The following is a 20777-nucleotide window of genomic DNA, read 5'->3' as shown; positions in this document are numbered from 1 at the left end:
GCTTCTTCTCTAAGACACGTTCTGTTCGGTTTCCAATGTATGCCTTAAAAACAAACTTATAAGCTGTAAAAAAAAACCAGAAGAACATCTTTGTTCCTAGTGACCGGCGTCCTGCGCTTTGCTTTTTGATATTGATTGTAGGATATTTCCCATTTTTTGTGTGAAAGTAGAACAAAAATAACTCAAACATTAAACACAGTACATGCTCTTATAGAGTATAGAGTACACGTATACACACAGATCTCAACGCCCTTTATATTATTTACAAAACTTACTTGTAAGTACTATATATATTATCCCATATGGACAGTTTTTCCTAATTTCGTCTCACTTTCCGGATTGGTTTTTCCTTCCTATAATAAACCATTGCCTAGAACAGGAATTACATTTTCCCAGAATGGTAACAGCAAAGCTTTAGAGTATTTAAACTACCAGTAATTAAATTCACACAGATTGAAACATTATCAACCACTACCACATTAAATAAAGCTTTCAGATTCTACTTGCTACAAGGGTAAGGCAAAAAATTGAAGGGAAGCTGCGTAACTCATAGGAAAAAAAAAAGATGGTTTGAAGGAACTATAATCACGGGACCACAATAATCCAGTGTCAGGGTCATAATCACAGCGCCCAGGGCTTCTCCCTGTCACACCACTTCACATCTGCCAGACTGTCACGAGCCTGTGCTTTCGGTGTGTAATTGCATCAGCAAGTGCGACACTCATTTCTTACCCTGTGGTGACACTTTTATTTCTGTATTTAAAGCGGGTTCGTCACCAGCCGCTCGGTGCTGCCGAGGTGAGGCTGTCCAATGCCCCCCAGCACCCTTCCCTGCGCTGCTAAAACCCAGCACTCGCTCTTCCTGCTCTACCAGCGACTCAGTTCACTGAGCATTTGTCTAAACACAATTCCAGACTTCCACCCTATGCTAATCTAGCCCAATTTACTCTTCCATCTTTATGTCTAAACTGAGAAGTTAAGTCTGTATCACTACTGTCTCCAACAGGTTCTCCCACTTTTCTAAACGCTAGATGAAAGTTAATCACAGTCGTTTCATTAACTCTTCCCTCCAACTCTTCTAATTGTCCATCTTTGGCTTTTACCACCAAAGTCAAGCAAACCCTGACAGCTGCTTCACGGGCACTAGGCAAATATTTAACATGTTACGCGAGAAAAGGTTCAGTACAAACACAGGCAATAACGGGGGCTCTTTGGGGGCAGCGTCGTATCTGAACAAATCCGACCGCACCTCTTCGTGAAGGGCAAGAATTTAGTATTGCCCAGGTTAAACGCTGTGCTCTTCTCCTTTCTGTGGCTATAACATAAGAAAGGCTCTTTGTGCGCTGCAACAAACATTAAAGTGCCAACATACACAAAATGTATAAGGTGTCTGGGGATTATTCTTCAGCAAATAGTTGAACTTACTTTGGCTTCAGTCTCTCCCCTGTGAAGTGTATACAAATGATGGACGGCACTTTGTGATGATGACCAAGGATGTGTCAGTATTTGAAAAACATGGAAATCATGGCCTAATGTGTCAGTAGTGACCAGCAACATCCCTGGGTAAAAAACAAACAGAAAAAGAAAAAAGAAACACAAAAGCACAAGAGATTAATCACTGCAAAAGAAGAGGCTTATGAATGTCTATCTAAAGAAGCTAGAGCGCTTACACTTTGCTTTTCTTTTTTCTCCTCCTATATGTCAGTTCATAGCCCTTTTTTTAAACATTTGCAAACATATTTGAAGTCGACTTGCCATAAAAGTTTAAGTTTGTATACCAAAAAATAAGTATTTTTGTACATGTACAAAAAGCACAGCATCACGGCAGAATTTAGGACTGCAGTGAACAAACTTCAGGTTTCTTCTTATCTATAAAAGTGTCCATATTACCATGCTTATTAATGAAATTTAAGAAGTTATCACTCAAACTAGTCCTCCAATATTTAATTAGCACCAAGTACAAAGTGATTTGAGCAGTTTAATAGCTACGTCAAAGTGCCTTCTAAATAATTGTCAAGGTACTCATCTATTAAAGAAAACCAATAATTTCCACATAGCTCTGTTGTGCTGATTCTCCACATAAGGCACAATTGAAATCTTTTATCCTTCAGGAAGAGCACTTAGGTCTCCACATTCCACACGACATCCATTTGAAAGATAAATTATTATCTTATTTCTGTCACTAAAGCATTTACTTGCTCAGTTCATGCACACACAGCTCTGCGATTCATCTTTTCTACTCAATTACTGCTACACGAACGTTTGCAGCGTAAGTTGGAAAGGCCTCCCATGTTATCACTGAAGTCCCAGCATACGCCACTTTCAACATTTTAGAAGTAAACTGGAAAAAAGTATCATCTTGTGTACTGAGCAGCAGAGAAACACGCTCTTAGGAAAGGTTAATTAACTTTTCTCCTGAAGCACCACTACAGCATCCCCAGGGGCTTCCTGAGCGTTCTCCCACCTTGGCCATCCCAGAACCCGCCCAAGCCCAAAGGGAAAAGTTTCAGCAGCCAAAGCCTTGACCTTCTGGGCCCAACGTCCCTCCCCAATGTCTCCTCCTCTTCCTCTGAGGCTGAAGAAAGTTTGTGAGCACGTGTGTCAGCTCACAGAAGGAACAGAACAGCCCTTAAACCCCAAACGGCATCGCGCATCGTGGACTCTTGTGTGACCGCCAACAGACCTACGCCTCAGTTTCTCCTGAGTGCAACTCTGACAGAATAAGGGCCTTGTGAACATTAACGAAGACTTGCAAGACCATGAGGCCCACCAGCAGCAAGGTACAAAATCAGAGAGAAATCCAAATCACGTTTAGAGACAAAATTGCCTCCAAGGTTCCTTCTCAGCTTGACCACGGCTGCGGGCCACCCACGCTGCACGGAGCCACCTCCGGAGCGCAGACACAGCATCGCCCGCGGCCCCTCCAGCACACACGCTTTCCCTGTTCCAGCCCGTTACTCTGAGTGCTAGAAATGAAAAGGGAGTTTGTTATGGAGCTAAGAAATCCGTGAGTGCATTTGGGTATTATGTTTGGGCGGTAAGGCATGTGAGTTGAGGTTGGTCTGGATGTTAATGTTGGCTTAACTGGCAATTTCCTTGATTTGTAGTGACTGTGTTGATAGGAAATACAGCTAAAGTTGCTCAAGTGCAAGTCAGCCAAGTCTTTAGTGTGGGATTATGCACACAATTTGCATTAATTCTGTTCTGAAACATCACAAAATACACTTCCCTTCTAGTGAAGTGTGCGGTCCTCAATAATATATAGCATTTCCAGTGGAGAAACTTGGAAGCAAACTGGGGTTTGTGTGCTAGAATTAGGCTGCTGCTATTACTGGAGTGAGGATATTCCAAAAGATCTAATTCAACACAGTAGGATTTATTTTCTGTATTCCCACGTTTGCCTCTCCTCACGCAGTAGATTAATAGCTTTATATAGAAGCTGAGTGTGCTTTTGGTCCTCTTACTCCAGATGGAAAGGACTTGTCGAGAAGGAGAAGCTGGAAGAGATGAATACATGAGGCTTCTCTCGACAGTCACCAGACGGCCTCAAGAAACCCAGGCTTTTGGTTTTTCCTTCCCCCAAACTGCTACAAGTGTTCTCTAAATCCATAGGCAGAGCTCAGTGCACCCAGAGATCCGAGCGCAGCACCCTTCACGTGCACCCCAATACATGGCACGCGGAAATGAAGATCATAAAAAAACCCCTTCAAACGAGCCAAAAATCTGTCTGGAAGCTGGAGACAGAGAACGGCGTAATAATTGTGAGCCAGAGAAAACACAGGAATTACCATCCCATCAAATCCAGCGCTTGTGTAGCTGCCTGGGATCTCCTTTCCAATATCGGCTGGAGATGCAGGTGTCTGCGGATGGGGCGATAAACCCCACCGGTCGCCAACCTCATTTAATCCCACCCTTCTCCTCACAAAGTTATTTGTCCCAAATCTGCGATCTCTAACCCCAGCAGGGCATTGCTAGAGAGCTCTGTTTGGGACCCTACAGCGCCACATCCACTACACAAACCCATAGAGCCAACGATGCTACCTGGTTGTTCTTTCAATGACACACGACACAGGTTGCAGCTCTAACTGTGCTCGCCTATATGCAGGTCTGATCAGCTCCAGATGACGTACAGACTTCTCAATGCCATAATTATCTGCATTGCCTTCGGGTTTTTTGGGTTTCGTGTTTGTTTGTTTGGTTTTGGTTATTTTGGGGTTTTTTTCCCTCTTTTTGCCAACTTGAAGGAGTAGGGAAGTGAAAGATAATACATTTGTGGGTGGAAAAGAATTGGCTTAAAATAGAAAGACGGGTTGTATCTGATCTGGCAGTTTTGCATGGCTCATCTAAAATCCTGCTGGCTGTTACCGCTCGGAATAAATGCATTTTATTAGAGGGAAGCGGAGAGAAAACAGGCCCTTCGCTTGCGTTATTTTTCAGTAAGTTAAAGGAGGACTTTTCATATTCACATTCGCATTTGAAATACAAATCTATACGTGCCGTCCCAAGCACAATACAACGACACGAAGGAACGTGCGTTTATGAAACAGCATTTTGAAATACCTTGCTCCTGTTATTCAACCAATAAATCAGTGATGTTTCAGAACATTTGACTTGGGTTTTGGGGTGGCATTCCCCAGCTCTCGTTACTTCACACCGAAGAATCGGGTTTGAGTTATTATAGCTCAGCCATTTCGTGTCTCCCTACATCTCCCTGTATCCCCAGCAGAAACACATCATGTCCCAGCAGAGGAACTTGAACTTGACCCTGGGCCGTCCCCTCACTTTCACTTTCAAGCGCAGGAAGCTTTGGTTCAGTTTTCTAAAGGACCTCATGACAGTTTTCCCAAAAAAGCCGTTTAGACGGAAATACGGGTTAAAGCTGCCGTGAGTTCATCCAGATTGTTTTCTCTTCTGATGTTCTTTATGTATGAATAATCATAGATGAAAAGTGAATAATTCTCAAGGATTTCCTGCTTATTTTTCAAACTGGCATTAATCCCTGTTTAACAGATAACATCTGAAATCAATTGAGAGTCTTGGATACACAGAACCCAGTGGAAATTTATGTGTAGAGCAGGTATTACTTAGGACGTATCTCACTGCAAAAGCTCTGATTTTGCTTATCCATAATATGAGGGGTGCAGCTCGGTTAAATTAATGACTGCTTTACTATGTGGTTTTTCAAATCCACAGAGATGATGAAAATCCAGTTTAAAAGGAAAATATATCCCCAATGGAAACAAAAAAATACTGAAGCTTTGTTTAACCTGACAGATCCATTCACCCCAACGTACAGCTTCCTACTTTCCACGCACTGTTTGGGAAGCAAAGCTTCTTTAAGATAGAAACGTTAAAAACTGCAGCGAATATCTGCATAAAAGGCAAAACTCGTACAGATGTAGACAGTGGGTTAAGAGCTATTTATGCAGTATCAGAAGACTAAACCAGACTCTGGCCTGGCCATAAACTAAACCCACGCCCTAAATGAGGTGCCAAGCCACAAAAAGCATTTGCGTCAACTGGGAATACAAGGAAAAGAAGGACTTCTAATTATAGGGCCTGGAAGCGGAAGCCCAGAGCGATTAGGAGTTTAGGCGCTGCTGTATGTTTATCTGGGAGCTTCCTCCCGCTCGCTCTCAGCCCGGCTTTGATAGATGAGGCTTGGCCTGCAGGGCGGGCCTCGAGCTGCCCATGGTACACAGAGTTCTCCGCCATCCCGAGGAGACCGAGCCCGAACCCTCCAGGCTTCTGTGGCCGTGTAGGAACATAACTCTCTGCAGCGAGGCGTCAGCTGGTTAGCCCAACCGGCTCGATTACAGAGCAGCAAATCTCCGCTGGGTACTCGCTATAAAATCTGGGAAACCTGAGCAGCCTAAGCATCTCCACCACATCCTATTTATAACACCTATCTAATTGCATAGTTGTTTATTATACGCATACAAACGAGGTAGGCGCAATTTGGCCGCGGGTTTGGGTTTCAGGAGTAACTTCACTTGAAATAACGCCATCTTTCAGACTGGCCTCCCCTAACAATGTCATTCTGTAATTACACGCTGAGCAGTTCCACACGTTTGAGCTGCCTGGGATTTGTTCTAAGAACACCAAGGGCACAACTGTTTGGAAAGCGGGAGTGCGTCTGCACGGAGGGAACAGATATTCGCGGATATACTTCATTTCGGAACGCAACTCTTCCGTTTCCACGCGGGCAGAGCCGTATAGAGACCCGCGGAGCCACCGCACGAATACCCTGTTTGCATGAACAGTGAGGGGAATAAATACTAACTTTTAAAATATGAGCAGAGATACCACGCAACAGTAACACTGCACCGTGTAGGTTTTCAAGTGATGGGATCAGAGAGCTCCTTATAGAGCCCATAGGCATCGCACTTGGCACGCGGATGATACAGATCCCTGTTACACTACCACAGATGGTATAGATCTCTGGTCCACCACCAGGGATGGTAGAGTTCTTGGTTCCACCGCCATGGATGGTATAGATCTCCAGTTCACCACCATGGATGGTATAGATCTCTGTTCCACTGCCATGGATGGTATAGATCTCCGTTCCACTGCCATGGACGGTATAGATCTCCAGTTCACCACCATGGATGGTACAGGTCTCTGTTCCACTGCCATGGATGGTATAGATCTCCATTCCATCGCCATGGATGGTATAGATCTCCAGTTCACCACCATGGATGGTACAGGTCTCTGTTCCACTGCCATGGATGGTATAGATCTCCGTTCCACCGCCACGGATGGTATAGATCTGTTCCACCAGCGCTCCCTGGCTAACGCACTCACGTATGTCTCTTGTTAAGACAAAGTTTACATGGTCCATGGTTGCACAAAAAGTACAAACTGACTTATGAACAGTAGCTTTATTTATACCCAGCTCTTTCCTGAGGCTGATGCCAGTCAAAATACAGCTAAATATTAGTGCTAGGAAGCCCATGTGTAACACATGTGCTGCAGTTACGAAATCCGGGCTCAAAAAAACCTAACTAAATAAGGAGAAACTGATTTTTAACAACAAAATTCGCCAAGAAAGAAACACGAGTGCATAAAGATATCCAAAATATTTAGAAATACATATTAAAAAAACAGCAAGTAAAAAGAAAGATAAGAAAAATTTAAAAATATTGTGAATAAATACCTATGTCTGGAGAACTCCATGCACTGTAACGCACTTAGGGCAATCCTATATGTATTTGGAGCTTGGGGTGGATGTATGGAAATGGTCAGACATTTACCACGTCCAACAGATGGCTCAATGGTATGTTTTATACACTAAAATACCATCAACCAGTTTCCAAGACTAACTGACTACAGCTGATGGCCCAATAAATACTCAGACTCCATCGGGACGGGTTTGTCCCACCTGAAACTAAAGGGCAGACACAGCTGAGTAAATGAGGGCAAAAGATCAAAGGGAACGGAGTCCCCTTTTCTTTCACCCTGCTTGGAATTCCTCATAAACCGGGTACAAATCCAGAGCCGTATCCCCACGTCGGTGCTTCGGGGTCTGGTAGTTGCAGAGATTGCAGTAAACGTTTTTACTGGCCCAGCATTTGCGATAGAGACACAGTCTTTGTAACTGCAACGCATCGCATGCGATGCCATCGTGTTCATTTTAATATGTGTGTCTTCAAAGGCGATAAGACAGGGTGAAAATTCAAGTCAAAATAAGCAAAAGAAAGACAAATAATTATTCTGTCATTAAATACAGCTCGTTTTGCTCTAGATGACACATCTGGGAAGGAGACGTTCCCAAACCAGACTCATCCTGCAGATTTGAAACGAAGCTGCAGCCATTAGAAAAGTCCAGCGCGGAGCAGGTGCTGGTGGCACGATCAGTGCTGCAATAAATACATTTAGACAGCACTTACCATTATAAAAGATACCTCCAAACCTTAACTAATCCACACGTTTAATAGCAGACTGATCACACACCTTAAGTAGGAAAACCAGAAATAAAACACGAATTCTCTTAGTCTGTGAGGCCCTACCGGTGCTTCCCAACAATCAAATTAGGTGTTTTTCTGCCCGCTTGCTCTGATCAATGGGAAAAACTTGAGCAGAGACATTCTAATTTAAACCTCTTTAACTATTAACTCAAGGCCACCATCACATTTCGATATAGAACATTTAAATAATCAAAGGAGTTTCAGGTCCGTTAAAGGTGCAGTCAGGCAGCTAAAGGGGTGTACAGTTTAATCTGGTTTACTGCTGGTCCGACATTAATTTTCACATTATTAATGGATGGAAAAGCTCTTTTGGAGCCAAGGAAGCGTAATTATTTACAATTTTTGATGTGTTGCATTTCACAGCTCTGAGCTGCTGTGCTGGCAGCAGTAACACTTCAGGAAAACTGCTCGTTTATTTACGACATTTACAAGAAAAACCCCAGATATTTATAAAACGGCACCGTTTTTAAGCCATTTACTATTGAGTATCTTATTTGGAGTTTCTCCTTTGACATTAAAATTACCATAATTAAACAACAACGAAGTCAAAGGACAAAAGTGACCTGAATCTGATGCGTCATTTACTGGTGTCAGCACTGGATTAAGAGTCGGGGATCCTGTGGAATATTCTTCCCTGGTTACCGTGACCAGGGAAGAATATTCCACAGGATCCCCCGCTCCTTAATCAGTGCTGACACCACGTACAAATTGACGCATCAGTTCAGTTCAACACACCTTTTGTCCTTTAACCTGTCTTCTTCTAACAAACTGGGTTGAAACTGGACCCAGAGCTTTGATTTCTGCTCTTTGTGTTCTCCGCTGTTCGCAAACTTCTTCTCTATCCCGTCTCCCTCGCTCCTGGAATTGTGCCACTATTCTCCAGCTGCCGCCACCTAAACAGTCTCGCACTTCACCGGCAATTTGCTGCTTCTTCTCTAAACCTATTTCTTGAGGCTTTTTCTTACCACCTGGCCCTTGACTCCATGAGGATCAAACCCCACACCCCATCTCTTTCCTGTCCAAGAACTCATCCCGTTCCGAACTTGCAAGGCACCTCTATGAATTTACACTTTTCTATTCAACATTCGGATGTCATACGTATTCCTTATGTATATTAGAACGCACCTACTTCATCCCACCAATGTTAAAGTTGGTGCTACTGCCAAATGGAGGGTGTACTCAGCGATTTTTTTATGTATAGTATTTCCAGTTTGGTTTTAAGGGCTTGTACTAAAAAATACTGCACCTTCTGCTCCTCCTAAAACGGTAAGAAGCCGTGACCGAATCCTGCAGCTGGCAAACACTTCTATGAATGCATTTAAGATGTATAGAAAAAAGCTTTTATTGCAAAAGGTTGTCCCAAGGGACACCACTACGCCTTTATAATAAACGTCCTTTGCAGAGGCTCTTAGTTACTTGTCAAATTGGCAATTGAAGCACAACTGAAAAAACTCAAATAGAGCATAATTCTCGTATTTCCTGGCTACCCACAGCCACCTACTGGAGTTTTTGTATCGAAGCCTTCGCTCCCCGGCGTAACCGAGAACGGAGGCACAAACCTTACAGGGACTGCGATGAACGACCCAGAATGAAACAGCCTTCAAACAGGATCTCCAAACAAATACCAGTAACAGATATTGGGAGCACATCTATCAGTGTAACAGGGAATAGAAGCTGCCCAGTGTCCAACACTCCAGTCCAGATCAACAGCAAGAGTGAAAACTGCAACTAGGTTAGAAACCCTGCATAGAGAACGGGGACCATGAGCAGGCAGATTGCACCCATTATCACAGGTGAAAAAAGAAGTTTCTTCTCAAATTTAAGTGGAACCTTTTGTGTTCCAGTTTGAACCCATTACCCCTTGTCCTACCACTGGTTGTCACCGAGAAGAGCCTGGCTCCATCCTCCTGACACTCACACTCATACATCTTCGCTGTTTTTATTGGACTAAAAATCTCAAACATGGAAAGCAAAAGTTATGATTGATTAGTTATGCCCTGATCCACCTTCCTTTGCTCTTCCAGTGTCTCCAGCAAAAGGCCTTTGGGTAAAACATGTATTTATTTATTGTGTCAAATCGAGTCCAATCAATGACCCAAGTTAACCTACAAAAAGAATATTCATCCTTGTGCTTCATATTTCTATAAATCCTGAAAAATCCCCATTTCATGACCCTAAACCATCGCAAATAATCAGAATTCACGTGCCAGCTGCAACAATGACTCCAAATCCTGAGAAATAGGTTCCCTTCTCAGCTAATTATCTAAAATTCCGTCCCACACGAGCCACATTTTGCAGGCAAAAGATTATACTGTAGGCAACATATTTTTACCTTAAAATTAATGAAGATACAAACAGAATTAAAACCGGGGGGTTGGGTTATTTGGTAACATTTGCTACAGCACGAGGAGCAGCTGGTCAGGATTCAAGGGCTGAACCAACTGTTCCCATCACTTACAGTCTTTGCATTTAGGAGGCAGGTGAAAAGCAATTCTGCAACACCCGAAATCCAAATAACCGAGTTTATCTTCTTTGAAATACTAGTAAGAAGTGTCTATATATTAAAAATACATGCCTTCCACATTCCTATTAAAAGTTGAAATAAAAAATTCAATACTCTTAGCTTCTCCGTTCATAAAACTAAATTAAGCTTGGTGTGCTTATAAAATTCTCTGTTTCCCTAGAAGGGGGAGCGGAAACCTGCGGTTTGTCACAAAATTCAGTTGATAGAAATGGTAAATATAAGGTAAAAACCGATCTGCCTGGAACTGATTTCTGAAACACTGATCTCATTTCCATCCTTATGGATTCTATTTCTATCGTATTATCTGTGGCTGTAGAGAACCAGCGCAAGTGTGGACAACGACGTATTTAGCAACTCATGTTCAGCTTTAGCACAAATAAAACGTCTATAATTTGCTTTTAAATGCGGTGTGAGGGCAATTTACTAAAATAAAACTACAGCCCCGTAGACTCTAAAATTACTCTTAAAAGTATGTAGAACAATTTCTATAGTAGGAATAGATGCGTATAATAATTTACGCACAAGTTGGTTTTAATTATGACAGTTCATAAAGGCCTTTATACCTCAGACCTGTCAAAACGAAGAGAACAATTCTTAAGTTTTCGACATGGTAAAAAATCCATAAGAGGATCCTGCTGAAAAATGAGACCCTGTAAGCACAGCCTGTTTGCTAAGAGGGCTAAAAAGCAGATTGCGGGATGCTGCCCAGTTGTGCCATTTACAGATGTGCCATTTACAGATGTGCCACTTGGGAAGGTCCCTCCGAGGCGAGTCGGAGCCGTCGGGAGGTACTAGCTCTCGCCAACAGCACAAACGCTGCCATTAAAAGAGCTGGTTTAATTCTGACCTCACAGCTAATAAACAAGAAAGGCAGCGAGAAGCTGAAAACCAAACTCGGCGCAGCTGTCGGACGGGACATTTCACAACTGCGCTGAACTGCGTCCTTTAATTTGGGCTCTATGAATAGCAGCCGCTCGCCGCAGCTCCCGCCAGCTCCGCTTGCTTTCGAGCTCATTTTGCAGCCTTAGACTGTTGCACATTTTCCTGTATTTTTAACTTTTCTGTTGAGATGTGGTCCGCAAACAACGGCCAAATATCCACTGGTGGGGTCTTGGTCCTAGCGATCGGTTGCATTTGTATCATTAGCCCATAACCTCCCTCACACAGAATATGAGCAGATTGGATGGATGGCTAAAAATGCAACCAGGAGTGACCTTATCTTCACTAAGTCACACAAGCAACCACTGGTATATAGCACTATAGAAATAAATCATTATTTTGACATATAGCAAAGCATACAGAAAAACTGTCTCAGCTTCCTATGGAAGAAAAGGATACACAAAATACCCATATTCTTGCAATTAAAAAAAAGGAAACAGCAAAGAAGTAACACTGCCAAGTCACCTGAACTTGCAATGGGATTGCTGAAGCACTTCCAAAAGCACAATGTTACAGAGGAAGCGTGTCGAGGAGAAACAGCGTCCCCACGGCTGACGGCACAACGGGCAAAGGGAGCACATTAGGGAGCCTCACATCATCATTTTTATTGTTACCACTAGAATAAGGGCCCGTTAGCATTTCAGGTCTGTTTCCAGAAGATTCAATCAGCAACAACTGCCAAAGGAGGACCAGTTCTTTTTCACTTTTATTGAACTACTACATATCTTACCTATTAAAATGAAAAATGTTAAGCAGAGAGGCAATAACGACACACGCAGGGACTGGCTCTGGGAATCCCGCAGGACTGTGGGATTTGTAGAGGAGATGCCTGGCTGACGGTTTCAGCTGCAGCACAAACGCTCCCTCCGCACTCCAAAGCCCTGTTACCCACTCCCCCCATGCACCATTTGACGGATACAGGAAAAAAACACACAGAAAACCCAAACTACCAGGAACTGCAGTTTTTCTCCTTTTGTTTTTCCCTTTCTAATGATTTGCTGGATGTCTTAGATCGTGACTTTTACAGTCCCCACAAAACAACTGCCCCAGAAGGAAGCTTTTATTAACATAAGGGTCTGGAAAAGGTATCCAGGCTGCGCAACATTATAAGAACAGCTATGGTGCCCCCTAAATATACTCAGAAATGATCCTTCAAGTTTGTTATTATTTTCCTAACACAATCCTATAAGTTTTTACGGACCTGAATACCTGCGCGGCTCATGGGATGCGCCATGATGAAATTAAGCGTTTTGCTCAGCCACACAGGCTAAAATGGTTCATTGCAACGGGTCAGTGCTCCCTGTTTGCAGTCGTTGTGTTCTGGTGCAGCATCACCGCACTGCAAAGGGGATTTTCACTTCAACCAGCCCATAGACAAAGACAGTATCAAAAGCCACCTCTTGTGTTGTTCTGCTCTGTAATGAGATGAGCTCGACTGGCAATACACCGCTATATAATGGATTAAGATGATGTTACTTACAACTCTGGCTTCAAACAGAATTCTGCCTTGATGTTAAATGAAGGCCAGAGAGGGCTGTGTGGAGAGTGGCTCTCAGCGTGGGCAGCACAGCTCCCAGTTCAACTGGCTTGATATTCCTGTCCCCACAACAGGCACCAGGACTTGATACCTTGCTGTGAATCAGCCCCTCTGCAAATACCTCAGACGTAATTCGCAATCAGTCAAAAATAACACCAATTAGAACAAGTGTTTTGCCATTGGGCATCTTGTGGCACCATTAGATCTCAGGTAACAGTCCGTGTATGATCTACAAAGGATTGTCATTTTAGTACCTGAGCAAACCCAGAGAACTTGATTACACTACAAGTAACCCAATAATATGCAAGTATATCCTTCAATATAAAAAAGAACAAATTAATTTGCTTTTGCATAAACATTGTTTCCCTTAAATTTACACGATTATAAAAATAGTCTTAAAAAGGCATTTCATTACTACTATAAAGCATTCTCATTTAAGCAGCTGTATTTATTTCACTTAATCAGCATTGCTTAACTCCAGGTATCTTGCTACCAGAACACAAAGCAAAAATATCACTGTTCTGGGATCGGCACAGTGGACTCAGTGAAACGCACCGAGTTCCACACAAAATTCTCTGAAGTATCAGAAGAAAATTCAGCCAGATGAGAACACGCTTTTCTGTGTCAAAACCCCCCAGTGAAAACGCTGTGAACCGCGCTCCACCATTAAAGAGTTCTGACATAACAGATGGGATGTCAGGATCAGACCAACTGGCCAGGAAAAGTGAAAACATAAATGACATACATTTAGTTTTAGCCTCTGAAATGTGACTTTGTCCTCAAGATCTTCGTGGAGTTCGCTAGGTTTTAGGAACCATTAATTTAGGCAAGTGGAAGCTGGGGATTCAGTGGCCATTTCGCTGACTGCTGCCATCAGCCAAGCCCCTTCTCTGCTGTCTGTAGACACATTCATTGTCAAGTTAATATGATTTATTAACTGACAAGGTTTGTAGTTCTGTGCTGCCCACAGTCATTGTTCATTTAGAAAGAGGAAAGAGAGGAATAGGTACCTCTGAGGAGATTCTTAAAAGTATTTTCAGATTACAGTTGATTCGGCTCAGGAGAGAGGGTAGAACCGCACACTCGTCATCAACCAAACACATAATGGCAGCGTAAGTTACTCTAAAAACCGGGACCAGTGAAATGATTCATTTGATTTCCGTATTTACAGAGGAGTCCAACCCCCATGTGCTGATCCTCTGGATCCCTGCGCATTGGGACACTCGGATACCTGGCTGGACACCCAACAGAAGTAATTCCATAGTCCTTCTGCTACATCTGCAGTGGCAGCACAAACCTGCCCACACACACCACAGTGTGAGAGCTGCTCAAGTTTGAAATCCCCACAAAAACACAAATTACCCAGCGTATGACACATTCAACACTCAACAGTGAAGGTCAAAACCCCTGTAGCAGCAAGTAGATATTTGCATGTATCACAACGCGTAGCTGCAGTGATGGAACAGACACCTATGGCATTTTACTGGCTCTGTCATGTTTACAACTACCGCATTAAAATGGTAAAATAACTTACCGCTGGGGTTAAAAGCCATGCAGCAAATGGGCTTCTCATGCGCCGGGAAATGGGCCACGATCCCGTCGCTGTCAGAGTCCTCGCTGACCAGGACCTGAACAACACAAACGGAGACAAAGGGACGTCAAGACGTAAAAACACACCTGAGAAAAATCCATGATACAGAAATGCTTTTATAAGGTAGACGCAGCGGTATGAATGAGAGATAGAACTGCACGGGAATTAATGCAAACTTAGAGAAGTTCTTCAGATACGAGACGTACTTCAATTCGGTTTTTAAACAAAAGGCTACTTGAAGTTGATAAAACTCCTCGGGCCACTCTAAAGCTGATTGAAGACACACAAAAGGACCCCTAAAGGACACAGTGTCCCTAATATCTAAGTGTATGAAAAGATAGTCTTAGATGTATAGAAGGGAACCAAAAATGTGTGGACAAAACACATGCAAAAGCCGTACAAGTATTTTACTCCTTGGTTACACCACGTTGGAGACTAAATTAATAAAATAGTGAGAAAGCTCGGTCAAAAAAGGACTTGAAAGGGTTTCTGTGGTGAGTAAAAACCACCTCCGTAATAAGACAGTGCAAAATTCCCCATTTCAAGCTCAGAATAATTTGTCTGCTGCTTCCAAAATAATCTGAAAGGTTTTTAATACTTCCTATTCCGAACAGATATCAGAATAATTGGAAGATATTTTTATGCTTCAAAAAGAGAAATCATCTTTAAATGTTTAAAGAAGTCACGTAATATGGACCAAGAGGCCCGCGCCTGACTGGCTTTGAGTGTTCCAATTGCTTGGCACTGTCACATCAGCACAATTATGGTTTTGCTTTCCGTTGTCAGCATTTCGTGCTTATTCCAGAACCACTAACCAAAGGGTCTGGAGATCTTCCGAACAGCTTTTCAAAGCAGCTCTTCTTTCCCCAGCCTCCATGAGCTGCACTAAATCACTGCTGTACGGCGGCTTCTCACAGCTTCCACTTTTAGGTAACTTGGCCTTATCCTAAGCATTTTGCTTTAATTAAAGAGACACAATAATGACAAAGCAAAATCATAAAGCAGCTTTACAAAAGAAACAGAAGGGTTTTTTAAAAAAATCTAGTCTGTTAAACAAAAATATTTAATCTAGAAACAACAGGATCTAAATCACTGATTAACAGTTATACAGCCCACTTCACATGCATCACCTTTTAAACCAGATTAATTCAGTGTGGCTTAAACTAACGAGAAATGCACCGCTGTTTTCACATCTGTATGCTGTGTCAACCGATTCTACACTTTGAAATGTTACTTTCAATCATCTTCCTGCAAAAACACCCTTTGCATTTAATCTAAAAGGAGTTTTTAAAGGCCTTGACTTTTCACTGTAGAAGCTGATTCTCAGGTATAACAAAGCAGTCCTTATTTTGGCTGTTCCACAATTCCATTGTCTGCCACAGAAAAACAAGGAAGAAGTGGCATAACACCCCATGGAGATGGCACCTCCTGCCTTGGCAGCTGCTAAGTTGAAAAAGATGCTCGTCTTTTTAAAATCAACATGAAAGCAGCAAAACTTAGTGGATCACTGGAGGAAAGTCCTTGTTTTCAGATCACCAATTTGTATTTAAATCTTCAGGCAGCACCGCAAGATTTGTCGTGTCCTTCCCCTGCACTTTTGCAGGGGCAGATGGGGAAAACACATGTCACTGTTTAAAATCTCAGCGCTATAGAAGAAGGAGGGGGAAAAAATAATCGAAAGGAATTACAGCAGTTGCCTCAACTACCTCATCAACCAAAGAGCCTCTTCAGAACGCTCCTTCCAAACCTGCCACAAAAGCGCCTGGTCCCGGTGCCAATCGGAGCTTGCACAGCTTCACAAACACTGGATGGTTCTCACCATTGGAGACAACTTAAGGAAGACTAAATTACGCTGATGTAACGCAAGGTGCTTTGTACTGGAATACGTTATTTTGTGTATTAGAGATCTTTAAATGGATATACCTGCCTCAGTACAAGGGGGTTTATAGAAATTCGGATAGATCAAGTAGGCCAGGTTTTGCGCAGCCAAGGACAAAGCCAGAGCTGTGCAGACATGAAGAGTTCCCGGTGTCCACACATTGGAGAAGCCCCTGGTGGCGGAGGCTGAGGTGGAAGACGGATCTGCAGAGGTGCTGGAGAGAACCATGTCCATAGGTAACAAATAGCACATTAAATCAATACTGACGCTGCACAACCATTTCCTTTCGGCCACTTTATGCTTTCTTACCACTGAAAAGAGCGGAGCTGGAAGTTTTTCTTGGAAGCCGAAACAGCGGTACAAATGGCCTAATAACGCAGGGAAGTGCTGTTGAAACGCTGGAAGCAGCGGCTCGTTCAGCTTCCCGACGCACAGAGTGCACAAAGCCCACGGCAATCCCTCCTTCACCCCAAACGGGCTTCGTTCGCCAAGGCAGTGCCCTCTAACCACTCTACTATTATGAGTAGAAGACTTTACAAAGTCTCTCATTGAAAAAGGTTCGTAAATCTCAACACGACCCATAATTGCAGAGCCTGAGGTGCTGAGGATGCTCCAGCATCCTCCTTGCAGAGCTCCCCACCATTACTAATAGAAACACCGTTTTCGGAAAAACAACCGACAAGAAACAAACACCGAGGCTCTTCTACTACTCAGCCTATTCGTGACACCCAAATAGTATCTTATTGAGAACATCATCTCCAAAGACGCTGCCCAGGCCACGCTGAGCCCACGCGGCCGCTCCCTCACTCCAGCCCTGCTGAAGCTGCACAGAACAGCACATCTGATCAGAGAGGAATCGAGTCCACTTTATCTTAGTCTGAAAGAAAAACAGACAAAACACCTACGGGATCATTACATTGACCATCAGAAAACAGTCTTTGCTTTGAGGCAAGAGATAGCCAAAGCCAAACCTTTTTTCTCCTATGCCATCCATATTTTTCTTTGTTCGTTATATCTTCCATACAGCTGAACAGAAGCCACTAATAATTAGGAGTTCAATTTTTTCCATCTTTAAAGGCAAATTACACCACTTATCCCAGTGGAGACATGTTTTTAAATAAAACATGAAAGTAACACAAATAAAAATGGACGCAAATCTAATCAAGCGGGTCCTATCCTTAATAAAATTAAGAAAGAATAATCCCATCATCGTAAAAATAAATAGGCTTGGCGATATTTATAAATACAAATATTATATAATAAAGAGATCTTTGCATGTGTACTGATGAAGATGCCCATTAGTTTAAATGGCTGAACTCAAGGCAGGGGTCACTTCGGTCCCCAAGATGCATGTAGCAAAGCAACCCCCTCCATAGCGACCCCCCCAACTTACAGCCAGGGTCAAACATCAGTGGAAAAGGGCTCCAAGTGATAAATCTGGGGCATTAACTCCTGCGCTCCTTTTAATAGAACCCAGCGAAACTCAAACCAGCCCTGCGCTCAGCCTGAACCATTTATCTGAGACAAAAATGTCTGCTTGACAAAAACCAGATCTCCTTTAATAAAAGTAAGGCAGACAGTATTATGCTCTGAGGGAATCCTGTTGCTCTCTTTATATTTTATATATAAGAAAATTCTTCTGTAATACACGTAGATATAAAACGCGAGGAAAGTTGATGCCGCGTATATGAGCATTAGAACATCAAATTAGCCTTTGTGAAAGCTGTTCTTAGAAATAAAAGCACCGGTGCTAATGACCAGTGGAATTATATATGCAGTTAAAAGTTTTATTATCAAATACTCTTTACTCTTCAAGCCTCTTTTTGCTTTAGACCAAAGTTTCCCAACAATTCTTGCTCCCGATAAGCATCTTTATTTGGTTCAATTGTTATCAACTCCTTCCCAAATGAAAACAAACTTTCCAAACCGCAGTTTTTCCCGAAAATTCCTCTTTAATGCAATAAAAAGTTAATAGGGAACAGCAAAAAAAAAAAATCACCACATTTTAAAACATAAAAAGCTCAACATGTTATCTTGTTTTTAGAAGTTATTTCTTAAATATTCCCTCAAATATTTGCACGTGTTTCGGATGATCTGTGAACGCAGCGATGACCCATCGATCACATCGCTCCCGCAAAAGCATTAAGAACCGAGTTTTGCAGTTTGAAATGAGCGCATATTTCTCTGTCAACTAAATGTTAAATGTTGAGCAGATTTACATTCAGTCACAATGCGGCGGCTCTCGGGGAAGGTCGTTATTGCAGCCCACACGTGGGTGGCCTGGCCGAAGGATTCATTAACAATACAGCAACAAACGCTGAAAGAAAATCATTTTTTCTTTAAAACTCAAGCCACTCAAGTCTTACACATTTAATTCCAATTACTGAAGAAGAGGACATCTGTATGGCCTTAGTTTTACCCATTTCAACTAATTAACAGATTCAAATAAATAGTCATTACATGTAACTGAAAAGTTTGCTAACACTTCATTAGAAGGAAGTTTAAACAAGCGCACGACCTTGTTAACATATTTTGGTTTACCACAAAGTTACTTGGGCATCTCGGTAATTATTTTTACTCCTTTTACAAATATATCGTGACAGCCAACTTCAATAATTCTCCATTCCTTTGCATTTATTTAATTACTTCATCATTCAGATTTTCTTAAAGCACCGTCAATTTTGAAAGTAGGAGCCAACATGTAAACACCCGCCGGGCAGATTTTACTACAATATCTGCATTCATAAGGATTATTAAAAATATTTTCCCTATGGATTTAACTCTGCAAAATTACATTAGAAGATTTCCTTGCTCTTTAATTGTATATTTTCAGTGGTAAGGCAGCATTTCAACCTCCGCCGTGGTAGCACAGTACAGTTCATTAAATGCATTGAGTTCTACCTCATGTTCTTTATATTGGATATCTCTGAAATGGCAGATACAATAAAAAACTAGTGAGAGCTTCAAGCTGTAGTTAATCCCTCTGCCCTACATCCAAAACATGTTGCTCCACTGTCCGAATTGCAGATAAATCTGTGTGTTTGGACACAGAGAGCAGCTCACTCCATCTCCACAATGTGTTGCTGTGCTCAAGGTAAATGGACAAGCACATGCATCACTTTGGAAGCCTTTATATATATATAAAAATATATAACAATGACCACACACACACAAACCCCACAACTGCTCCCCTACTGAAAAAGGGCTTATTTCTCCTTCAAAAGGAGAAATGAATTAATTCAGCCCATAAGACACTTGGTAGGCACCAAGAAGAGGAGGAGTAGTGGCTGTTTCGGGCAGAGCCATCAGCAGCACCTCCGCCCAGCACAAATTCAGCATTTCCAAGAGGCAGCGTCCTCACGGAGGAGGCAGGAACGGCACCACGCGGTTCTTTGTACCCCCCAGAGCTTTTATTTCCCACCTGGAACCTGAAAACTGGGATGAAAAACCACTAACTTTGGAAAAATCACTGCCAGGCCACAGCAAGAGAACCGAGACTAAACCACAGCGGGAACTGCTGCACGGCGCTTCCTTCTCCTAAAACACAGGTGAGCTGCACTCGGCGTTGCTCAGTCACTCCGCTCTTTCAACCGGAATAACGTACTTCGGATGACGACCATCAGCAAAACAATTTGCCACAGAAAAGTACAATAATTTCAGAAATTAACGCTGCGAGGAAGAAACCACGTAGCTCAAAGAGCCGCACCGATTTCACATCATCACGATGCTTCACGAGGAGTTTATTAGGGGCAGTCAATATGGCTTCACCAAGGGCTTCAATTCTGATCTGGGAACCAGCCAGTGGGTCCCCGCTCGCCTGTGACACCGGCACCGGGTCCCCAACACTCACACAAGTGCCACCATCGGAACCTGCTCAAAAAACTTCCCTTTCCACCTGAAAATAGAAACACCTGAGCGATGGCCAAGAACTCAGTTGGGATCACAACACGTGTGGCACCCCTTGGGTTAGGAGGTTCTCTACTGGGGCAGTGCTGGATGACAGCCTGGATATACACCATGCACAAGATGTATTTCTTTTCAATCAACTTTCTTTCTGCTGGATACATATTTTAGTGAAAACCAAGACTGTTAGAAGGTCTCCTGTATCACAAAAATCTAACAACGCAAAAGAAAGATCCCTCTATTTTTCCCGGAAAAAAAAAATAAATATATATATATAATGCTAATTCTGAAAGCGAGCCTGAGCGCTGAAAATAAATTATTAATATAATAGCATTTTAAAACTTCAGATCACTAAAATACGAATGCAAGAGATACAAACAATTAGGATTTCTAACTTAAAGCCTCCTTCCCAAGAGATTCAAGACAAAAAATGATTT

General features: G+C 42.6%; 1 protein-coding gene across 2 annotated transcripts in view; it reads right to left on the bottom strand.

The window, feature by feature from the left end:
• The window catches only part of BCAS3 (BCAS3 microtubule associated cell migration factor), a 282873-nt gene that overhangs the window by 216957 nt on the left and 45139 nt on the right, over window positions 1-20777 (bottom strand). For both annotated transcript variants that reach the window (XM_080357114.1, XM_080357115.1), the window contains exons 13-14: window positions 14502-14595; window positions 1426-1559 (exon numbers count right to left, since the gene is read on the bottom strand). In XM_080357114.1, the coding sequence (XP_080213240.1) occupies window positions 1426-1559; window positions 14502-14595 (228 nt within the window). The remainder of the gene's footprint in view (window positions 1-1425; window positions 1560-14501; window positions 14596-20777) is intronic.

The sequence above is a fragment of the Nesoenas mayeri genome (genome assembly GCF_963082525.1).
Source record: "Nesoenas mayeri genome assembly, chromosome: 20".
Taxonomy (NCBI): domain Eukaryota; kingdom Metazoa; phylum Chordata; class Aves; order Columbiformes; family Columbidae; genus Nesoenas; species Nesoenas mayeri.
The sequence above is the reverse complement of the archived record's forward strand: the minus strand, read 5'-3'. Positions and strand labels throughout refer to the sequence as shown.